The 20,445-nt window shown below is 44.2% G+C and overlaps 2 protein-coding genes across 2 annotated transcripts in view; both read right to left on the reverse strand.

Annotated features, from left to right (window-relative positions):
• Positions 1-1,116: 1,116 nt before the first annotated feature.
• The window catches only part of SDHB (succinate dehydrogenase complex iron sulfur subunit B), a 37,210-nt gene continuing 17,881 nt past the window's right edge, over positions 1,117-20,445 (reverse strand). Inside the window, exons 3-8 of the mRNA XM_059914720.1 lie at positions 11,346-11,431; positions 8,642-8,778; positions 7,878-7,994; positions 5,370-5,471; positions 3,965-4,087; positions 1,117-1,350 (exon numbers count right to left, since the gene is read on the reverse strand). Coding sequence (XP_059770703.1) covers positions 1,273-1,350; positions 3,965-4,087; positions 5,370-5,471; positions 7,878-7,994; positions 8,642-8,778; positions 11,346-11,431 — 643 coding nt within the window. The 3' untranslated portion in view covers positions 1,117-1,272. The remainder of the gene's footprint in view (positions 1,351-3,964; positions 4,088-5,369; positions 5,472-7,877; positions 7,995-8,641; positions 8,779-11,345; positions 11,432-20,445) is intronic.
• LOC132348018 (E3 ubiquitin-protein ligase makorin-2-like) lies at positions 15,802-17,625 on the reverse strand. The gene has a single exon (XM_059895164.1). The coding sequence runs from the start codon at positions 17,609-17,611 to the stop codon at positions 16,361-16,363; it is 1,251 nt and encodes a 416-aa protein (XP_059751147.1). The 5' UTR covers positions 17,612-17,625; the 3' UTR covers positions 15,802-16,360.

Raw genomic sequence — 20,445 nt, forward strand, 5'->3', positions numbered from 1 at the left:
GTATTTTACCACAGTGAAAAAAAAAGACAAAATAGAAAGTTGCTAATATCAATATTTTGTACCTTATTTTTTTTTTTTTTTTTTTTTAATTATTAGCACCTTTAATTATTATTTATTTATTTATTTATTTTTTGGCTGTGTTGGGTCTTCGTTTCCGTGCGAGGGCTTTCTCTAGTTGTGGCAAGCGGGGGCCACTCTTCATCGCGGTGCGCGGGCCTCTCACTATCGCGGCCTCTCTTGTTGCGGAGCACAGGCTCCAGACGCGCAGGCTCAGTAATTGCGGCTCACGGGCCCAGTTGCTCCGCGGCATGTGGGATCCTCCCAGACCAGGGTTCGAACCCGTGTCCCCTGCATCGGCAGGCAGATTCTCAACCACTGCGCCACCAGGGAAGCCCTTGTACCTTATTTTTGAAGGGAAAAAAAAACTTTACATATGCTGCACATTGTAATGACATAAAGGTCTGGAGGAAATGTGTGAACTGTCAACAGGGGATGTGAAACTTGGGGAGTTTGAGGGGTTTCCATTTTTAACTTGACAAACTTTTACACTGTTTGCTTTTTCAGTGTTTACCTTACGCTTTTGTAGTAAGCGTCAGAGCCAAGGCAGCAGTGGTGGGAATTCATGCTTCCCGTGCGAGGTCTCTGGAGGTCATTTGTGGAACTAACTGGAGTTTATAGCTGTGCTGGAAGTTATCTGTAACCTGGCCTCAATGAGACAGAAAAAGACTTACCAAGATTTGGTTTGAAGTAATTCTAATAGTGAAAGCTGTAGAAACTGGGATGCCGTATAATGACGAGCCGCTGTTTACCGAGCACCCAGAAGTGCAGGCGTCCTCACGCCAGGTGGCTGAGGGTGGCACAGCTAGGAATCCCATTTTACAGATGGGCAAATGGAGTAGCAAAGAGAAGGGACTTGCCCAGTGTCGTCCAGCTGGTGAATGGCAAAGCTGGGAACAGGCCCCAGGTCCTGCGTGACACCAATTCTATGCTTGTCCCCATCGTAGCCACCCCCAATGGTGGCTCAGTTCTGGAGCCCTGGCCCCCTCTTCAAGGACAAGGACTCCTCCTTCTGGCACCTTCACATCCCACTGCAGCAAGTACAAGGAACAGGCTTGCTTTTTTGTTAATAAAGTAGAATAACATTTATTTATTTATTAAAATTTTTATTATACATGCTGTATTTGTGGGAAATCGAGACCTTTGAAGGAACTCAGATTAGATACAAATTACATTCAGCTGAGCTGGTTACAGTCATGTTTAGCATGGGAACACTTAAGCTGAAACTTTCTTTTCCTTATAGGTTGCCATCATTTTCTTGATTTCAGCAATAGCTTTCCCTGGATTCAGCCCCTTGAAAAAAGAGAAGAGAATCAATACCAAATGGTAAGTGAAACTGAATGGAAGAACCCCACGACCTTGGGCGACCCAGGACCTCCTGACCTAGCTGGTCAAAGCACGGTGATTACAAATCAAGTCCTTTAATACCCAGGGGTTTGGGCTAAGAGCTCTCTTCTGTTTCCACTCTTAGACGTTTGAAAACGGCCAGCTCTCTCTGGCAGGAGCCCTGTCTCACTGAATTCCTGCTGCTGAGCCTCACTGTGGCAGGTCAACGAGCCCAGGGAAGAGTCATCTCTTCTACGACTACAGTGTCAAAATCAGCCAGTTATCTCTGAAGGTTTCACATCATTACCATTATCATTCAATCATCATCACCAGAAATCTGCATCTGCAAGCCCTCAAAGGTATGTGGGAGAAAGAAGCCTCTGTTAACCTTCCTAAGCACCACTGGTTAAGTGGCCCACAACACTGGATTAGCTGCAGCTGGCCTCACAGCTGTACATCTGTCCTGCACGAGGTATGGCAATTAAACCCAGTGGGGGCCAGTCTCGTAGAAGCAGGAAGTGAGATCACCAAATATTTGGTAAAATTAGACAAGTACTCATCTGAGGCTAGTGAAGGGTCCCCTCGTTCAATTTAATTAACTTATTTATTTTACGTGGCTCTGCGCTGAGCGGCATGTGGAATCTTAGTTCCCGTGCCCCCTGCAGTGGAAGCGTGGAGTCTTAACCACTGGACCGCCAGGGAAGTCCTGGGTCCCCTCCTTTTAGAAGGACAACTTTAACTCTGAAATTAAAGTGTGGAAAGAAAGAAAAAGAAAAAAGATCTTCAGAGAGACAGAAAGGGAAAGAGAAGACACTCCTTAAAACACTGATATGGAAGGAACCCCGAAATGTGTTAAGTGAGAAAAGGCAGACACTGTGACAAAGGACACGTGGAACATTTGCGTGTAGCACAAACTATCCCTGGAAGGACACACAGGAAGCTGATAACACCACCAGGGAGGGGGCTGGGGCTGGGGCAGGAGGAAGGCCCTCCACAGTATTTCCTTTTGAACGCTGAGCCGTGTACGTACCTGCCCCATCAAAAGGAATTTAGAGTCAGCAACCAGACTGTACCCAGTCCCAGCGCGGGAAGGAGGCGCTGGGAGGCGGGTGGCCTGCTTCTAGGCCTGCCCTGCCCCCAACCGGAGAGTGACCTTGGCAAGATGCCCCCACCCCCAACTCCCGCTCATGGGCTCAGCTTCCCCACCTGTAAAAGGGGCTGCACTTGACGATTTTTGAGGTCCCTTCTAGTTCAAACAATCTGGGCCTATGTCTAGCTTCACAGCCCCAGTGTCCATCCCTGCTTTACTGAAGGGGAGGGCAGGACAGAGAAGTCTGTCCTTGGTTGTCTGGTCTGTCTGCTGTCCTCTGCGATGCAAACATTCACGCCTAGGAGTGCACCTCAGGATCCTCTGCGGAGCTTTTGAAGAAATACGCAAGCCAGGCCCCAGCCTTGGAGAGGCTGTCTTCTGACTGACCGGCTCAAACGGGCCCAGAACCCGTTTGTTTTGCTAAATAACAGAAGGTCCCATTAAGTGCTTACTATGCGCCAGGCACTGTCCTAAGCACTTCAGGGGCATGACTGGCCTCAGAAGCCACAAGGCTCGCTGAGCAGAGCTGGGTAGAAATGCAGGCAGCAGGAGGCGGAGCCTGAGCTCTCCCGCGCTGTTCGGGACCCCACCAGGCCCCGTGGCCCACCCCAATGCCGATGTCACATGAGAAGCACTCTGGCAGGGGAAGGGGGGGCCCTTGAGACACTGTGGAATTACCCAGTCTGGATTTCATGTTTGTTAAGATGTGCTGCCTTTTCTTTCTTTCTTTCTTTTTTAAGCTGCTAACTGGTCGTGCTAGAGTTTTCCATCTCGCTGCCTGCTTACTCACTGCACCTTTAAAATGAAATTGCTCTGCCCACGGTCTCTGCTCGAAGGGCAGCCCTGGCCGCTCCCCGCCCACTGACGGGACCAGGGCTGGCACCTGACGGTAGCTGGCCGGCCAGCTCTGACGTGGGCTGCGCCGTGGAAAGCTAAGCTGGGCCAAGGAGACTCCCTCCGAGGAATGTGAGCTGAGAAATGCGGAGAGAAGCCAGGCAGATGCCGAAGCCGCAGGCAGGGCGAGTATGAACAGGAAGCAGGAAGTATGAACAGGAAGGGGGAGTGAAAGCTGAGCAAGCAGGAGCTCCGAGACTGAGGAAAGACGCGCAGAGGAGAAAGCACAGGCTGGCTGCCAGGGAGCCGAGCGGACCGGCAGCCGTGTTGCCACACAGAGACCTTGGGGCCCGAGAGGGAACGTAGCCCCCACAGCTGCCTGTGCCCAGACGGCTTTCCCCCCGTGCTTCCCACAAAGTCAGGGCAAACCCAGGTTCCTGTTCATGGGTCCTCGCGGCATCCTTGACTCCCACCAGGCCCGTGTGAACCCGACTTGGAAACCCTTCTCAAGGGGGCCCGAGTGAGCCTGTGCCCCGCAACGAAGCGCCAACACCCGCAGGCTCACACGGAGGGGAGAGAGCTCTCTGCTCCCCGCCCGCTGCCTCCTCACGAGCACACGGCAGCGCTGGGCCGCGCGGGGCGCCGCAGCCCGCGTACCTTGGGACAGGTATTCGTGCAGTTCATGATGGTGTGGCAGCGGTACAGAGAGAACGGGTCCTGCAGCTTGGCCAGGCGCTCCTCTGTGAAGTCGTCTCTGGAGTCGATCATCCAGCGATAGGCCTGGGGGAACCGGGGACTGGTGGGCTGAGCTGTCACCTTAACTGGCCAGAGCAGCGCTCTGGGTCAACTCAAAGCTCCAGGCGCGCAGAGGAACAGGAATTCTCAGCTTGGAGGCCATCTCCACACTTTACTTCTTGCCATCTTTCAAGGAAAGGCTCCCAACTCTTTTGTAACATCTCTTGATCACCTTGACTAATGAGCCCCACCAACTTTTGAACCACATGCACCTGGTCGCTTAATTATATACCATCAGGCATGGTCTTCTACTGATTTCATGTTGCTCGTTAGCTTCCTCCCTAGATCATGAATGAGTGAAGGCATGGGCGGTATCCTTGACTCTCTTTCACTGCCTTCAGAGCACCTACCCACTGCCTTTGAGTGAACTGATAACAGACCTGCACAGAGAGAATATCTGTTCTACTTATTGATTCTTTTGATTAGCGTATCCGTCGCAGAAGCCTGAGATCAGCCAGCTGAAAGCTGATTAAGCTCCTGATCACCGGGCTGGCTCCAGCAGTGTTACCGACACCACTTTTACATCTCCCAACAACTCAGATCACTGGTACAAGCGCCAGCTACAAATGTACCTCATTACTCCATCTTTAATTTGGCCAGGAATCAATCAGTACAGCTGCTAACTGGTCACACAACCACAGAACTTCTCTTTTTGTGGGAAAATGAGAAACAAGAAGTTGTTTTTTTTTTGAGTTGCTTCAGAGTCTATGAAAAGCACTGACCACAAATCTAAAAAGTATGAGCTTTCTGGGAACAATGACAGTGACTCTGTCTGCAGTGAACTACACATATAGTGAAAGACAATGAAAAACAATACTACTTTTTTTCCAAGCAACCCCTAGGCCCAGTACTGCAGGCCTTCACTAGCCTGGAAACAATTTCCAACCTTGCAGCTGGGTAACTGCTCCTCAACGAAATTTCTCTCTCCCCTGCTTCCATGTTAAAAATCCCGTGAGAGGGAGATGGGGAGCCTTCTGACGGACGCAGTCCGGGGAAAGCGGGCAAGTGGGCAGGGAAGAGCCAGCAGCACAGGGAAACATCTGGAACATCTGCAAGGCATGGTGTGCCCACCCGCAGCCACCGTGCCTTGGCGTGACCCTCACCACACTAAATGAAGGCATTTTGCAGATGAAGCCCCAGATTTACTGAAAGCCAAGCGAAGGTGATGCAACCAAATACCATTTGTAATGGATGCCAAAGAAGGAAGCCATCACCCCTCAGAACATCTGGTTTCCATTTCTCTTACAGTAATGAAGGAGCACCTTACCTGCATAAGAACCGCAGGTCCCAAGTACTTGTCTCCATTCCACCAGTAGCTCGGGCAGCTGGTGCTGCAGCAGGCGCAGAGAATGCACTCATAGAGCCCGTCCTGTGTGGGGAGAAAGGGCAATCAGGAGTCCACCATGGAAGAGATGGTCGTGTCCTGAGCTGATTAAATGTGAGGTCTGGGGTCAGTGCACGAACAAAGTGCCTATTCGCACGTGAGTTTTCTTGGCAAAATCCTAGGAGTGGTTTGCAGAGATTTATCAGATTCATAAAAAAGATCTTGGAATTGAAATTTAGACATTTGCTGGATTAGAGCCCAGAGTTCTTAAGTCCAAGTACAGTGTACTCATCCTTTAATAAATAACCCCTCACTTATCTTAAAAAAAAACAAAAAAACATGGGAAGAACTTACCACCTTGCATGCAGTCTAGCAGCAATTAAAAAGGCCCTGAGTGCTGAGGCATCTAGCATCTACACCAGTCTCTGCCCTGGCTCAGCAGACACCTCAAGTTTTCGATAGGAAGATCAACATCATCCTAAACAGCCAACCAGCACTGAGTACCATGTGCCTTACTGACTACCTCATTTGATTGTCACAATAATCCTGGGGTGAGTGCTATTAGATTCCCATTTTACAGGTAAGGAACTGAGGCTCAGACAAGTTAGGTCACTTGCCGAGGGTCACACAGCTGCAAACAGCAGAGCTGGGATGGGCCCCCAGGCGGCCTGACTCTGGAATCCCTCCTCTAACACTGCCACACTGACTCAACATGCCCAACCAGTTCTAACTGGACTTTCTGATTTGGGGAACAACAGAAACTGATTAAAAGTGGCAAAACAGGAGGGCACGCTGACATCTGAAGTGACAGCTGAAAACAGATGACACAGAGTTGATGGTCATGATTGTAACCACGAGTCTTCAACAAAAATTATGTTCTGTTCAGGCAGCTGGTGAGAGTGTAAACTGGCCCCACTGTCTAGAAAGCGTAAGGTCACAGGATTAAGAGCCTTCACGATAGTCATATTCTTTACTTATAAAAGGGTAGTTGTCGATAGAGATTACCTTTGGGTGGTGGAATTATAGATTATTTGAAAATTAGTTCTCTTTTCCAATTACCTATAGTGAGCATTATGGCTTTTAAAATCACGAAAAAAAGTTAGGTTCAGCAATATTAATTGGAAGAAGTGAAAAATGCTAAATAAGCAAATGTTTGGTATTTAAATGAGTGAATTTTGACTACCTAGAAAACATGCTCAGGGGAACCCTCCAATCCCTAAAAATAGTACATCAAGGAGATGTTTATAAGCTACAAGCTTTCCTACCTGAGGAAAGCTGGGCCAGGGTGGCCAGTTCCAACCTGGACCCTGGGATGCGTCAGACTCCCTGGAGTTAGAAACTGGGGCAGAGCTATGTCCTGAGAACAAGAAACTCTTGGAAGAGAAGGCAGCTCTGCTTGCTCTGAATTACAACATCACCATGCTGACCCTCAACATCTCGATGACGACAGAGCTGGGTATTCTTACCAGGACCTTCCTTTCTTAATATTTTATGGGGAAGAGGAGAGGGGCTAAATGTTCCCCCAGACCTAAAAGGCAGAATTCATTTATTCATTCACACAACTCATATTTGTTGATAAGATAGCACATGCCAGGATCCTGGGATCCAGAAAGGGGTATAAGACACAGCCCCTGCCCTTGAGGTGCGCTCAGTCTGCTCACGGACTGTCATGTAAACGAATGAAGTGGTGACCGAGACAGCACGAGTCCTTCCCTCGTGCAGGCATGATGTTGGGACCTATCTCCATCTGGTCCCCTTCCCACTTCTTCCTCTCCAAAGGACACCAAGTGTGCAGGGAGTGAGTGTGCGTGCCTCCTTCTTAGAGGAGGTAGTAGTGTACACGAGAAAGAGACTACAAGCTTGCTAATAACCCCTTCACTTTCAGAGACTTCATAGCCTGTACCCAGGGTAGCAACTCCAAGAGTGAGTGGGCCTGTCACAAGCCCACACCGCGTCACTAGACGTGTGGTGTCAGGAAAGCACAAAGTTCTAGTTCCAGTTTTGCTATCGCTTCTCTCACTCCCATCTGCAAACAGGGTGGTGGCAGCAGGACTGCAAACAGCCAGCATGTGCTTTATTTGCCCACAGGGTTAAAGAGTAACTCTGATTTAGCTGTCAACTTTTCAAGACCTGGCGATCTACATACTGGTTTCTTTTGAAAAAGACAAATATCCGGCAACATGGCAGCAGTGAGCCCCTCTAGGCAGAGCACTCCAGGGCCTTGGTCCTCTCTGGGCCCTTCACAGGTTCTCACTACCCACCTGGCCCCGATAGGATGGGTGTCCAACCCTTGCACAGATGGTTCTGAAGTTCCTTTCCAGAAGACGCTGAATGGTCTGCATCATCTCATGCTGTGCCCCCCCCATCCCCTCTGCCCCTAAGCCCCACTTCCTGGCAAACATCTTTGCAACAAAATTCCTCAAGTCAAGACAATGAACAGGGACTAATGACCAGTTTCTCACGATCTTCTATGGACTGCAGATACTGCTCCTTGCCTTCCTGGGATTCATCCTTCTTCTTTAAATAAGGCTCAATGGACTTGTACTGGGCATAGAAGTTGCTCAAATCCTGAGGTTAAGAGGAAGAAGAAGAAATGGGTCAGATTCCACCACCACTCCTTAGCTTTCCTCCTTATCCCATTTTTGGGACACTGCCCTCTTTTCTGCCCTGTGACAGGCAGTAGTCAGACTCTCTTCCTTTGGCATGGATACGTGCAAAGATCACGAAAGGAGAAATGGTCACATGTAAGCGTGGTTAGGGAATTTCTCCTTCACCCACTTGGGAAACTTTCCAATCCCACAGTCCTTTCTCCCCAGATGCCCTTGAAAACACCCAGTCAGGGAAAGGGAGGTGGCCAAATATAGGGAGGTAGAAATTAAAACACATAAGAACGGCTGCATTCCCAACTGATATTTGCCACATGAATTCTTTGTTGTTATGGCCAAATTCTTCATTTCTGAAACTGTTCCAAGTCTAAAATTCTGTGCCCTGCTATTCCCAAACAATCCTCACCAAATGAGCTGCTGGATGATCTAGGCCATTTACCTTCTGCCATTCAAATTCCTTAACTAAACTCAAGACAGGAAAAAAAGCCTGCCCTGAAGAACTATAGCACAACACACATACCACCTGCCCCCCTTAAAAAAAAAAAAAAAGCAGGTGGGAGGTGCCGGGGAGGTGGGGAGAGAGACACACACACACGGGCAGGAACTCACAGGAACAAGATCCTTTATCACATACATATGTGGAAGAGGGTAGATTTTTGAAACTTTGTTGAGGTTGGTGTCAATCCTTCGGGTACAAGCGAGAGTGTTGCCTCCATTGATGTTCATGGCACAGGAGCCGCAGATGCCTGAGACACAGCACAGTTAACACTCCCCTACCCAGCTGCGGGCAGTCCAGCTGCAATCCTCCCTTCCGGACTGTCCTTGCTCTACCAGCAGGAGCAGCACTGACATGGAATACACCTGTGCAGAGGTGCCCGCTGCCTTTTCTCCTTCCCATGCTTCTTAGAACGTAGATCTAACGGCTGTAGTTCCAAAAACCACGTTGTGAAACCAGGAGGCAACCCTGAGGTCGGAAGCTATCTGCTCAGGATGGCACTGGAGCACAGAGGAGCCTGGGGTGCTGCTGGCATCACGGAGGGCCCACGCCAGTCCTAGCTCTTTGCTTCATATATTTTGAGAGAAAAACCAGCCTTTGTTTTCTTTTTTAAAGTCACTGTTATTTGAACTCAAACTCTATTTTTTTTAAACTTTTTTTTTTATTTGGCCACACCACAAGGCTAGTGGGATCTTAGTTCCCTGACCAGGGATTGAATCCAGGCCCGCGGCAGTGAAAGCGCAGAGTCCTAACCACTGGACCGCCAGGGAATTCCCTGGACTCAAACTCTTAACAGATATAACACCCCAAAATAAATCAACACTGTCTTGGTCATCTTCAAGTTGAGGCCTGGATACAGATTGTCCAGAGACAGCTCTCATTCTATTGTCTCCACAAAGCCTATACTGGGGACATGAAACCCACAAAAGCTGCCTTGGCACTGACTTTTCAAGGAGAATGAGCTAATGTGAAACCAAACCAAAGTCAGCAAAATAAGGTGCTGACCAAGGACCCTGAAATGAGAATTTTCTTAGCCTGGACTCATTTCCTGTGTATGGACTTTCCTAGGTATTTCAGAGTTACAAATGACTACGCACTCTAAGCCCCTGCTACCACTTCTTCTGAAGCTGTTTTTTGAAGGTAGTTAGGCCGGAGAAATGTGGTTACTTGTGAAACTTGAACTGGGTTACCACTTTCTCTCCCTCTCCTGTTAATCTTAATAAAGGTATAACAGGACACAAATATCCATCTTAAGCAAATACTCCTACAGTTCCCCAAGAGATCGAATATTATCAGCACATTTATGTGTGCCTGGCATACAACAGAGCAGTATGCTTTTATAAGAAATGGTATACAATAATAATAATAAAAAAAATCCAACGAAACTTCTCTTAAAAAGGTTCCCCTGGAAATTCTCTTCACAAACTACAAGGGAAACAAAAGTAGCCGCAATTAATATCATTCTGCCTCATTTTTAAATTTTTGCCCACATGGGCCACACCTTGTGCTCTTGGCTCTGAAAGAGTCTTATGGGGAAACTTACTGAAAAGCGTCTATTTCCTGTGTTGTCAGGACTTATGTGGGAAGGCTGGTACTTAATTACAGCAGAATGTTCCCTAAACAGCAGGATTCAGCCAAACTACCATACCCGTTAGCATCTGCTACATTGAATCCAATCCTGTAAGATTAGCTGAATCAAAACAGATGTCTTAGAAGTAGGACTTTAAATGCTTGAGATGTACAGCAGAACACAGATAAAGAGCGATGGGCCAATAGCTATAATGACTTTTTCTTTTATGGAAGGTTATTTTAGGGAGAAAGTTCGATCACGGCCCTTGGTCTTGGCCCCAGCTGTTTTGGTTTTATCCCAGGTTTTCCGAGCCCGGCCAGGGAGTGTATCACCTGAGAGTGCAATTCTGGAATCTGACAACTTTGGCTGAGTCCTGGCTCCCGACTCACCATCTCTGTGTCCTTTCAGAAGTCCCTTAACCTCCCTGGGCCTCAGTTTTTTCACACGTACGCTGAGTGTAAATGGTAACAGCACCTGTCTATCTCACGTAAAGTGCACAGAATGGAGTCTGCACAGTCTGTGTTCCACAGCCATCAGGATCAGTTAGCCGTCATAGCACCCCGTGTGATTTTTCCCACACCTGAGAACCATCTGAATGATTACTTGGGAGTTTACTTTCAATCAACTCATTTTACCTTAAATTCATATTTAAAAATCATTTCTATCACTGTTACACTGTCATTAGTAATTATATTTTTCTAGTACATAAAATCAATACATAGCTATTAAGGAACATTGGTATGCACACTGCCTGGAATCAGCAGCACACTGTAGGAATCGCTGTTTCCATCCAGAACATTCCTACTGACCACCTGCCCTGTGCACGTGTAATGCTGGGAGCTGGAAGGGGACGCATGTCCCCCTTGTTGGACAAGTGTTAAGTGTGCACGAGCACCAGCGAGAAATTCCCCACTACCCCCCTAAAGAACGAGCTCCGCGGTGACCAGCTAGCATATCTGAGCTGGTCCTTGAAGGGTGCAGCAGCTCACAGGGACCGCCAGAAGCAGTAACCATGCAAGTGAAAGCTCCTGAAGGGAAGCAAACTTAGAAACCAGAACTTATACCACAGTTCAAATTTCCAACACTTCTGCCCAAGAAAAGGACGTGTGACTTGTGGCAAGGTCACCTGGCAGAGCGCTGCAGCCATCCTCCAGGTATCCCCTGGTATCAGTTCTGGCCAGCCCAGGCCTCTTTTGGGAAACAGAACAAAAGTGTCCAAGCCTAACAACAGGGAAGGAAATGCTTACCTTCTCTGCAGGATCTTCGGAAGGTCAAGGTAGAATCAATTTCATTCTTAATCTTGATTAAAGCATCCAACACCATAGGACCACAGCTGACAAAAAAAAAAGAAAAGAAAAAAACTCACAAAAATAACAAACAGACCCAGTTGTATTTATGTGAAGTTCAATCTCCCTACACTTTATCATAATATGATCTGAGACAGCTGCATATATTAGCTGCTCTTCTTATCCATGGCCTTCTCAGGTCACATTCAGAATTTTTTCCATAGTTTTATTTGTGCACATTCTTACACATTTTAAGTACAGCAGAGTTCTTACACATTTTAAGTGCCACACTGCATGTACATTTCTAGGAAATGGAAAGTTAAAGATGAAGAGAAATATTTAGGTTAGGAGACAACTTCCATATACTGGCAGTTTTTAGTTTTTCTTCTAAAGCTCCCTGAAAAGTTTTCCCAAATAATTTATTTCAAATTTTAGTTTTATTTTTTTGGACAAAAATAGTAAGTAGCTTTATATGGTTAGTTAACAGCTTCCCATCTACAAAGCACAGAGAGCAACGCCCACATCTCACAGGACTGCTGCAGGTGAATTAACATACAGGAAAATGAAACACTCAGAGCAGTGTCTGCCACATACATTCGGTCTCACTATGATTATTATCATGCAGAGACTGTGACTCTATGGAAATGGCTTATTCTCTCTGAGTCTCAGTCTCTTTATCTGTAAAATGGAATTATTATTTGTATCACAGGATTATTATGAAGATTAAATAAAAACATGCAACAACAAGGTCCTACTGTATAGCACAGTGAACTATATTCAATATCCTGTGATAAACTATAATGAAAAAGAATATGAAAAAGAATATATGTATAACAGAATACATGTATGTATAACTGAGTCACTTTGCTGTACAGCAGAAATTAACACAACACTGTAAATCAACTATACTTCAATAAAATTAAAAAACAAAACAAAACATGCAATTGTCATAGCACCTGGCACAGAGAAGCGCTCAGCAAATCTATTTCCTGGTTGCCACCCCTACCCGTGGTCCTCTCAGTAATTTTCTATGAATGGGATTTAAAAAAATATGCGCCCCCCCCCCCAATTTCCTTTCTTTGTCTCTATTTCTTTTTTCCCCTCAGCTTTGAGATGATTGACAAATAATAGTGTGTAAATTTAAGGTGTATAACATGGTAATTTGATATATAGTGAAATGATTACCATAATAAGGTTGGTTAACATACCTGCATTATCTGTACGTATTTCTACCGACAATATACTATACCCTTTTCACTATACCTCTGCTAACACTGGGAATTGTAACCTTTAAAAACCTCTGCTATTCTGAGAATGGAGAAGTGTTATTACTGTCAGTGTTTTAATTTGAGATCTCTGAATACTACAGTGGTTGAATATTTGTCATAAATTCACTGAGCTTTCCTCACTTACCAGTTATTTACTGAAAGCCTGCTCTGTACCAGGTTCTGTTCTAGGTGCTAGAGATACACCAGAGGACAAAACAGATGCAAATTCCTGCCCGCACAGAGCGTTCATTCTAGTGGACTAATTCTATAGACTCAGTCTGTCCATGTTCTTTGCCTTTTGTTTACTGAAGTCCGGGGATTTTTTTTTTTTTTTTTCTTTTAAAGATCTGAGCCTACCATCTTCTAAAACAAAAACTCTTCTGTTTTTCTGTACTACTAACTCCCAGTACTTCACTTCTAGTCACCAAATGTGTGGGTGTCTTTCCCATGCCAAGCAATTCTGCAACACCAAGTGGGTGTCCCACAGTATAACTCAATTCTGCCACTATCAATCGGAGTGGCTCACAGAATTAAAAAAAAAAAGTTTACTGACTATATTACTGGTTTATTATAAAAGGATCAACCCTGCAACAGCCAAATGGAAGAGGTGCACAGGGCAAGGTATGTGGGAAGGGGAGGAGAGCTTCCATACCCTCTCCTGCAGGCCACTTTCCCAGCACCTCCTGGAGTTTACCAACCCAAGTTCTCTGAACCGTGTACTTTAAGGATTTTTATGAAGGCTTAATTACGTAGGGATGATTGACTATACCATTGGTCTCTGGTAACTGATTCAACCTCTACCCCCTCTCCCCTCCTGGGAGGTCAGGGGATGGGGCTGAAATTTCCAGCCCTCTAATCACATGGTTGGATTCCCTAGCAACCAGCCCCCGTCCAGTGGTTATCTAGGGGCTTTTAAGGAATCACCGCATTAATATAAACTCAGGTGTGGTTGAAAGGGGCTTGTTATGAGTAACAAAAGATACCCATTTCACCTTTATTATTTTCTGAAGCTATTTCAGGAACTGGGAACGAAAACAAAATATAACAAAAGATGACCCTATAGTTCTTATTCTTTAGGATTACAAGGGTTTTAGAAGACAGAAACGTAAGACCAAATATATATCACAGTATCACACATCTAATACATCTGTTGCTAATCTTGCTCCCGCCCTCAACCAGCAACTGGCTATCTGACTTCTGATTTTGGTAATCAAGTTTTTTTTTTCACTTTTATTTTTTTTAAAGGTCGCTCCACGCAGCATGTGGGATCCTAGTTCCCCGACCAGGGATCAAACCCGCGCCGCCTGCACTGACAGCGCAGAGTCTTAACCACTGGCCCCCCAGGGAAACCCCCAGTAGTCAGAATTTTAAAACACACATAAAATTTAAATGTTTACATTGTTAAAAGCTGACCACTTTTCCCCTTATGATACTATCCTCTTTTAAGTCTAAAAGACCACACTCCTTCCTGAGGTTTGATGAATATTTTGAATTTTCTTCCATTTCTTCCATTTTAAAATTATTTCCCCCAAATTGCAAAAATTGCTAATCAACTGCCCCAAATCACTGACTGACTAAAAACCCTCTTTTGCTTCTGATTTGTGATACTCCCCCTCCAACCACCCCATTCTATACTAGAATTTTATATATAATGTAGTCTATTTTGGAACTCCTTTTTTTTTGGCCATGCCGCGTGGCTTGTGGGATCTTAGTTCCCTGACCAGGGATTGAACGTGGGCCCTTGGCAGTGAAATCATGGAGTCCTAACCACTGGACTGGCAGGGAATTCCCTAGAACTTTTTTTATTCTAATGATCTGTCTATTCTTGTCCTGGCATGTTTTAAATTACGTATTACAAAAGCTAGTATTTGCATTTTATAAAAATTAAATATAAATAGCTAAAAAGCTAAAGCTCTTCCTTTAAACTGTCTCATGCTAAATTTCATAATAGGTAGGCAATATTAAGAGTCTGGTATAAATTTTCTCAGACTTAAAAAAATGCAATATATATATAATAGTATCTTGCTTTTTTCATTAAAAACAACTCTGCCAAGGGACTGTAATTACGTAACCATTTTCCTATGGAAGAACACTTAGGTTGCTTAAAATCCTTCCCTATTACACACAATGCTGCAAATAACATTTTGGTACATAGAAATCGATTGTTTTGGCTATTCTTTGTCCCTTGCACTTCCATATGAATTTTAGGATCAGCTTGTCAATTTCTGCAAAAAAAAGGCTACTGGGGTTTGAGAGTGATTACAATGAATCTGTATATAAACTTGGGGGTGCACTGCCACCTTAAAAATATTAAGTCTTCCAACCCAGAAACATGAAATATCTTTCCATTTATTTAGGTCTTTGTTAGTTTCTTTCAACAATGTCCTATAGTTTTCAGTCTTGCGTTTCTTTTGCCAAGTTTGTTCCTAAGTATTTTATTCTTTTTGATGTTACTGTAAATGGAATCATTTTCTTATTTTAGGATTGTTCATTGCTGGTGTACAGAAATACAATTGATTTTTATATACTTAACTTGTATCCTACAACTTTGCTGAACTAATTTATTGATTCTAATAATTTTTTGGTGTGAATTTGTTAGGATTTTCTATATACAAGGTCATGTGATCTGTGAAAAGAGAGTTTCCTTTTTTTTTTTCTTGATAATTTGGGTTTAATTTTGTTTTTATTGCGCCTGACAAAATACAGTTATTCAATTTGTTATTTTAATAAAATAAATTAAATGTAGGTTTAATGGCTGTTTCCTCCTTTTAAATCCTGAGCTCACAGCTTGAACTCCATTTGTTCATGCCTTTGGGAGCAGAACTCTTGGACTGAGTTCTGATTCACAAGGTTATGTTCGTTCAATTAAAATCACTACTGATGACAGAACTCAGTTCTCTTCAGGACCACCGCTAGATCAGAACCAGAAAGTGTTGTTGGGTGCTGTTAAGTTATTATAAAATTTCAAATCAAAGCCAGGTTTTACAGATAAAAACACACATGAGCCCTCGGGGCACAAGCCAGCAGGTGAGAGTTTCCCTGGAGGCATGTGTGCAAGATTACTCCGATTGTGACCCTAACACAAACCGTAAAAGAGGGGCCGTATCTCTGCTTCCTGCTACTTCAAGAGCCCCCACCCCCACCCCACCCCCAGGTAAGAAGGTTTATACCTGTCTGCTGAACGTCCCGCAGCAAGACTTCTCCCCTGATTTGGGACACTGCGGAGCCCTAAGTCAAGTTTTGTGCTAAGGTGTGCAGCGTGGTTTTGAAAAGCAATATACAAATCCAGTGTTGATCACACTATTTCAGTATACTAGGGAGGTTCACCACACAGGAATCCTTTGGTAAGATAAATGAATCTGCTGCTTTTAGGGGCACCTGCACGGTCCTCGAGGACGGGAGCCAGGCTGGTCTGAATCAATCAATGAAAACTCTGGCTGGTCAGCTGCCCCCCCTGAGGAGTTTGAGGTGCAACTAAGATAAATAGCAACTAGAGAAGCAGCGATTCCATATATGTGTTAAGGTTATTTTATATCCTCACTCTTCCCATGGCTGTAATAATGGAGTGGATGAGACCAAGGTTAAATACAACCCCACTCAAATCCAAGTGACACGCCACCCCAGGCTGCCGTGAAAGAAGCTCTGCACACCCTGGCTTGGGGAAGGCTCGGCTGGTGGAGCCGAAGATGCAGGGCGACCACCTACTCTTCAGGGTTCTGATGACTCCACTCCGGAGAGGTGCATGAAGAGGTCCCAAAGCTCTGTCATGTCGACGTCTTCAGTGTTGTGGACATGCTGGCTCTCTCGGTTCTCAATGAAATCCCAGAGCCGCACTGAATTAAAGAACCTCACAGTGCCTTCAGAACTGAGCTGTTTCCGAGGCTTCTCTGGTTCCGCTAGCCGCCCATCAGGGTAAGCATGGCGGTAAAGGCATTTGCTTCCAAACGGGCAGGTCCCTTTGCCTTGCTCAAAGTATTTACAAACTTTTTTTCCCATTCCCTGTTTGAAAGCTTCAATCAACTCGTTCTTTTTATTCTGATCTTCTACCCAATACACACTTGGAATTACAAACTCTGATATCACATGGCACTCTGGACAAGACTTGATGATTGGGTTCTCAAACTGCTTGGCACACCTCCACTGCCGGATGCAGGACAGGCAATACGTGTGGTTGCAGTTGGAAAGGATCCCGAACCTCCGCTCCGAGGCTGACGCCTTCTCGAGGATAACCTCCATGCAGATGCTGCACACTTTGTCCTGACTCGCCTGGAAGGCAAAGGCCTTCTCCATCTCGTGTTCGAATGTTGACATGCAGATCTTCTCGTGAGCTTTCCTGTGCTCTGGGTCGAAGGGGTGCAGGACTTGTAACCTACAGATTTCACAAACTTCCCCATGCAGGTAGACACAAGCATCCCCAAATCGGCACTCCCCGGCAGCTGCGTAGGGGCACAGCTGCTGCTCGCTGCTGTAGGAGATGCTAGCTTCTAAGTTGTCGAGACCACTGCTGATTCTTTCTAGGTAGGAATGCGGCTTCAGCTCCGGGCTGTTCTGCAGGTCGCTGCAGCCTCCGGGATTACTCACCACACTTGGGCAAGTCTTTTCTTCAGCCATGCCAGAGAGATTTCGGTCTCTAAGTACCAATGTCCTCTTTTCACGTTTCCCAGGCTCGTGTAAGTTAGTTTTCACGATTGATGCAGTGAGGTAAGAAGGAGGGTGAGGACTGTGGAAACCGAGGGAGGGCACCCCGTGGGGAACAGTGCCCATGGCCCCACCAGCTGCAGCAGAGGGCCTCGTGTGATCGTATCTGCAACAAGTTCCGTAGGCGCAACAGCCCTTCTGGTAGTATTTGCAGATGGTAGATGGCTTGCTGTTTGCCAAGTCCTGTGAGAACAGGCACTGGTTTCCTTCCCGACACATACCATGCATAAAATACCTGCAAGTGACCTGCTTGGTGCTCATGGCGGTCGGGTGGAAGGGCCCGAGAGTTTCCTTCTTACTTTCCAATTTCCTTTTCTTTCTTTTTCTTGCCTAATTTCCCTGGTTAAAACCTTAAAATTCTGAATGGTTGATGCTAGTATAAAAAAATTATTTTTGCATATTGACCTTGTATCCTGCAACCTTGCTAAATTTACTTAGTATGTTCTTGTAGTTTTGTAGATTCCTTGGAATTTTATATGTAAACAATCATGTTATTTGTAACTAGAGACAATTTAATTCCCTCATTTTCGATCCTCATGTCTTTTATTTCTTTCATTTGCCTTTAATGCACTAGTTAGAATGTACAGTAAAATGATGAATAGAAGTGGAGAGTGGACATCTTTGTTTTGTTCCAGGTCTTATGGATAAAGCATTCAATATTTCACAATTAAGCATGTTGTTAGCTGCAGCTTTTTCCATACATACTCTTTTTTTAAAAAAAAAGATTCATTTTTATTTATTTATTTACCTGTCTATCTATCTTGGCTGTGTCGGGTCTTAGCTGCGGCATGCAAACTCTTAGTTGCGGCATGCGTGCAGGGTCTAGTTCCTTGACCAGGGATTGAACCCGGGCCCCCTGCATTGGGAGCGTGGAGTCTTACCCACTGGACCACCAGGGAAGTCCCTAGATACTCTTTATCTGATTGAGGAAGTTTCCTTCTTTTTCAAATTTGCAGAGTTATGGCTTTTCCCCTTTATCCTTTGTATGATGAATTACAATGATTGATTTTCCAGTGTTAAGCCAACTTCATATTCCTGAGATAAACTGAAACTTGGTCATTAAGGCATTATCCCTTTTTATAGATTGCTAGATTTGAACTGCTAAAATTTCTTAAGGATTTTTGTGTCTATGTTCACGAATGATACCAATTTGTAATTTTCGTTTTTGTAATGTCTTTGTTAGATTTTGGTATCAGGTTATGATGGCCTCATAAAATGAACTAGGAAATGAATATTCCTTGTTTATTTTCTGAAAGAATATTGGTGTTAGATTTTTCTTAAATGTGTGATATGATTCACCAGTGAAGCCACCTGGGCCTGGATTTTTCCATGTGAAAATGTTTTTGATAACACATTTAATTTCTGTAACACAGAACTATTCATATTTTCTATTTCATCTTATGTCAATCTGGTAAGTTGTATTTTTTTCAAGGAATTTGTCCATTTCATCAATTATTGAATTTGTCATAAAGTTATTCATAATACTCTCGGTATCATTTTAATATCCATAGGCTCTCTTTCTATCTTGATATTGGGATTTTGTTTTCTCTTATTTTTCTCCAGTCTGGCTAGGAGATGATCAAATTTGTTGTTTCCAAAAAAACCAACTTTTGGTTTTATTTTTTTCTACCAGCTGTCTTCCCCCCAGCCCCCATCCTATTTGCTCTTATTTTTATTATTTCCTTTTTCTACTTGCTTTTGGTTTACCTTGCTCTTATTTTTCTACCTTCTTAGGGTAGAATCTTAGATCACTGATTCTAAACCTTTCTTCTTTTAATGTATGTATTTGAAGCTATAATTTTCCCTCTAAGCACTGCTTTAGATGCATCTTGCATATTTTGAAATGCTATATTTTCATTATCATTTAGTTCAATATCTTTTCTAATTTCCCTTGTGATTTCTGCTTTGATACCTAAATTATCTTGCTGTCACTGCTTTAAATTTTAATTCCACTGTGGTCAGAGATTATACCCTGTAAGATTCCAACTTTCTGAAATTTATTGAAATTTGTTTTATGGCCCAGTATCTTAGTGAATGTAGCATGTGCACTTAAAAAGAATGTGTATTTCATAATCACATTTATGATTGTTATGTCTTCCTGATAAAATGATCCCCTTATCATTATGAAATGTCCCCTCTTATTTCCAGTAGTGTTCTCTGCCTTGTAGTCTACTTTATCTGATATTACCATAGCCACTCTTTTTTATGTTTAATGCAGATTGCATGGATATTGTTTTCCACTCTTTCACTTTCAACCTATCTGTGTCTTTATATTTAAAGTGCACTTTGGGGGACCTCCCTGGCAGTCCAGTGGTTAAGGCTCCACACTTTCACTGCTGGGGGTGAGAGTTCGATCCCTGGTCAGGGAACTAAGATCCTGCATGCCCCACAGTGTGGCCAAAAATTTTTTTAAAGTGCATTTTTTGTAAATAGCATGTGGTTGGGCTTCGCTTCTTTACTTATCCTGACAATCTTTGCCATTTAATTGGAGTGTTTAGTCTCTTTTCATTTGATGTACTTATTGATATGGTTGGATTTGGGTCTATCATTTTACTATGTGTCCCAACACGTTTTCCCTGTTCTCTCTTTTCTGCCTTCTTTTAAGTAGTATTTTTAGATTAAGTAAATATTTTCAGAATTCCATTTTGATATATTTAATTTATATATTCCAATTCCATTTTAGCTGTATATCTCTCTGCATTAAAAAAAAAAGGTTACTCTAGAATTATATGTCCTTAACTTTTCAGTCTATTTAGAGTTAATATTGTACCACTTCACGCAACAACATTCCAACCTCTATATAAGTTATATTTTATGTAAGACAATGTTATAATTTTGTTTTGTTTTTAAAAAATGCTATTATTTATTTATTTATTTAGGCTGCGCTGGGTCTTTTAGTTGTGGCATGTGGACTTCTTACTTGTGGCAGGTGAACTCTTAGTTGTGGCATGCCAACTCTTAGTTGCAGCATGCATGCGGGACCTAGTTCCCCGACCAGGGATCAAACTTGGGCCCTCCGGACTGGGAGTGTGGAGTCTTACCCAATGGACCATCAGGGAAGTCCCTATGATTTTGTTTTAAACAGTCATATCTAT

This window comes from Balaenoptera ricei, chromosome 1 (assembly GCF_028023285.1).
Source record: "Balaenoptera ricei isolate mBalRic1 chromosome 1, mBalRic1.hap2, whole genome shotgun sequence".
Taxonomy (NCBI): Eukaryota; Metazoa; Chordata; class Mammalia; order Artiodactyla; family Balaenopteridae; genus Balaenoptera; species Balaenoptera ricei.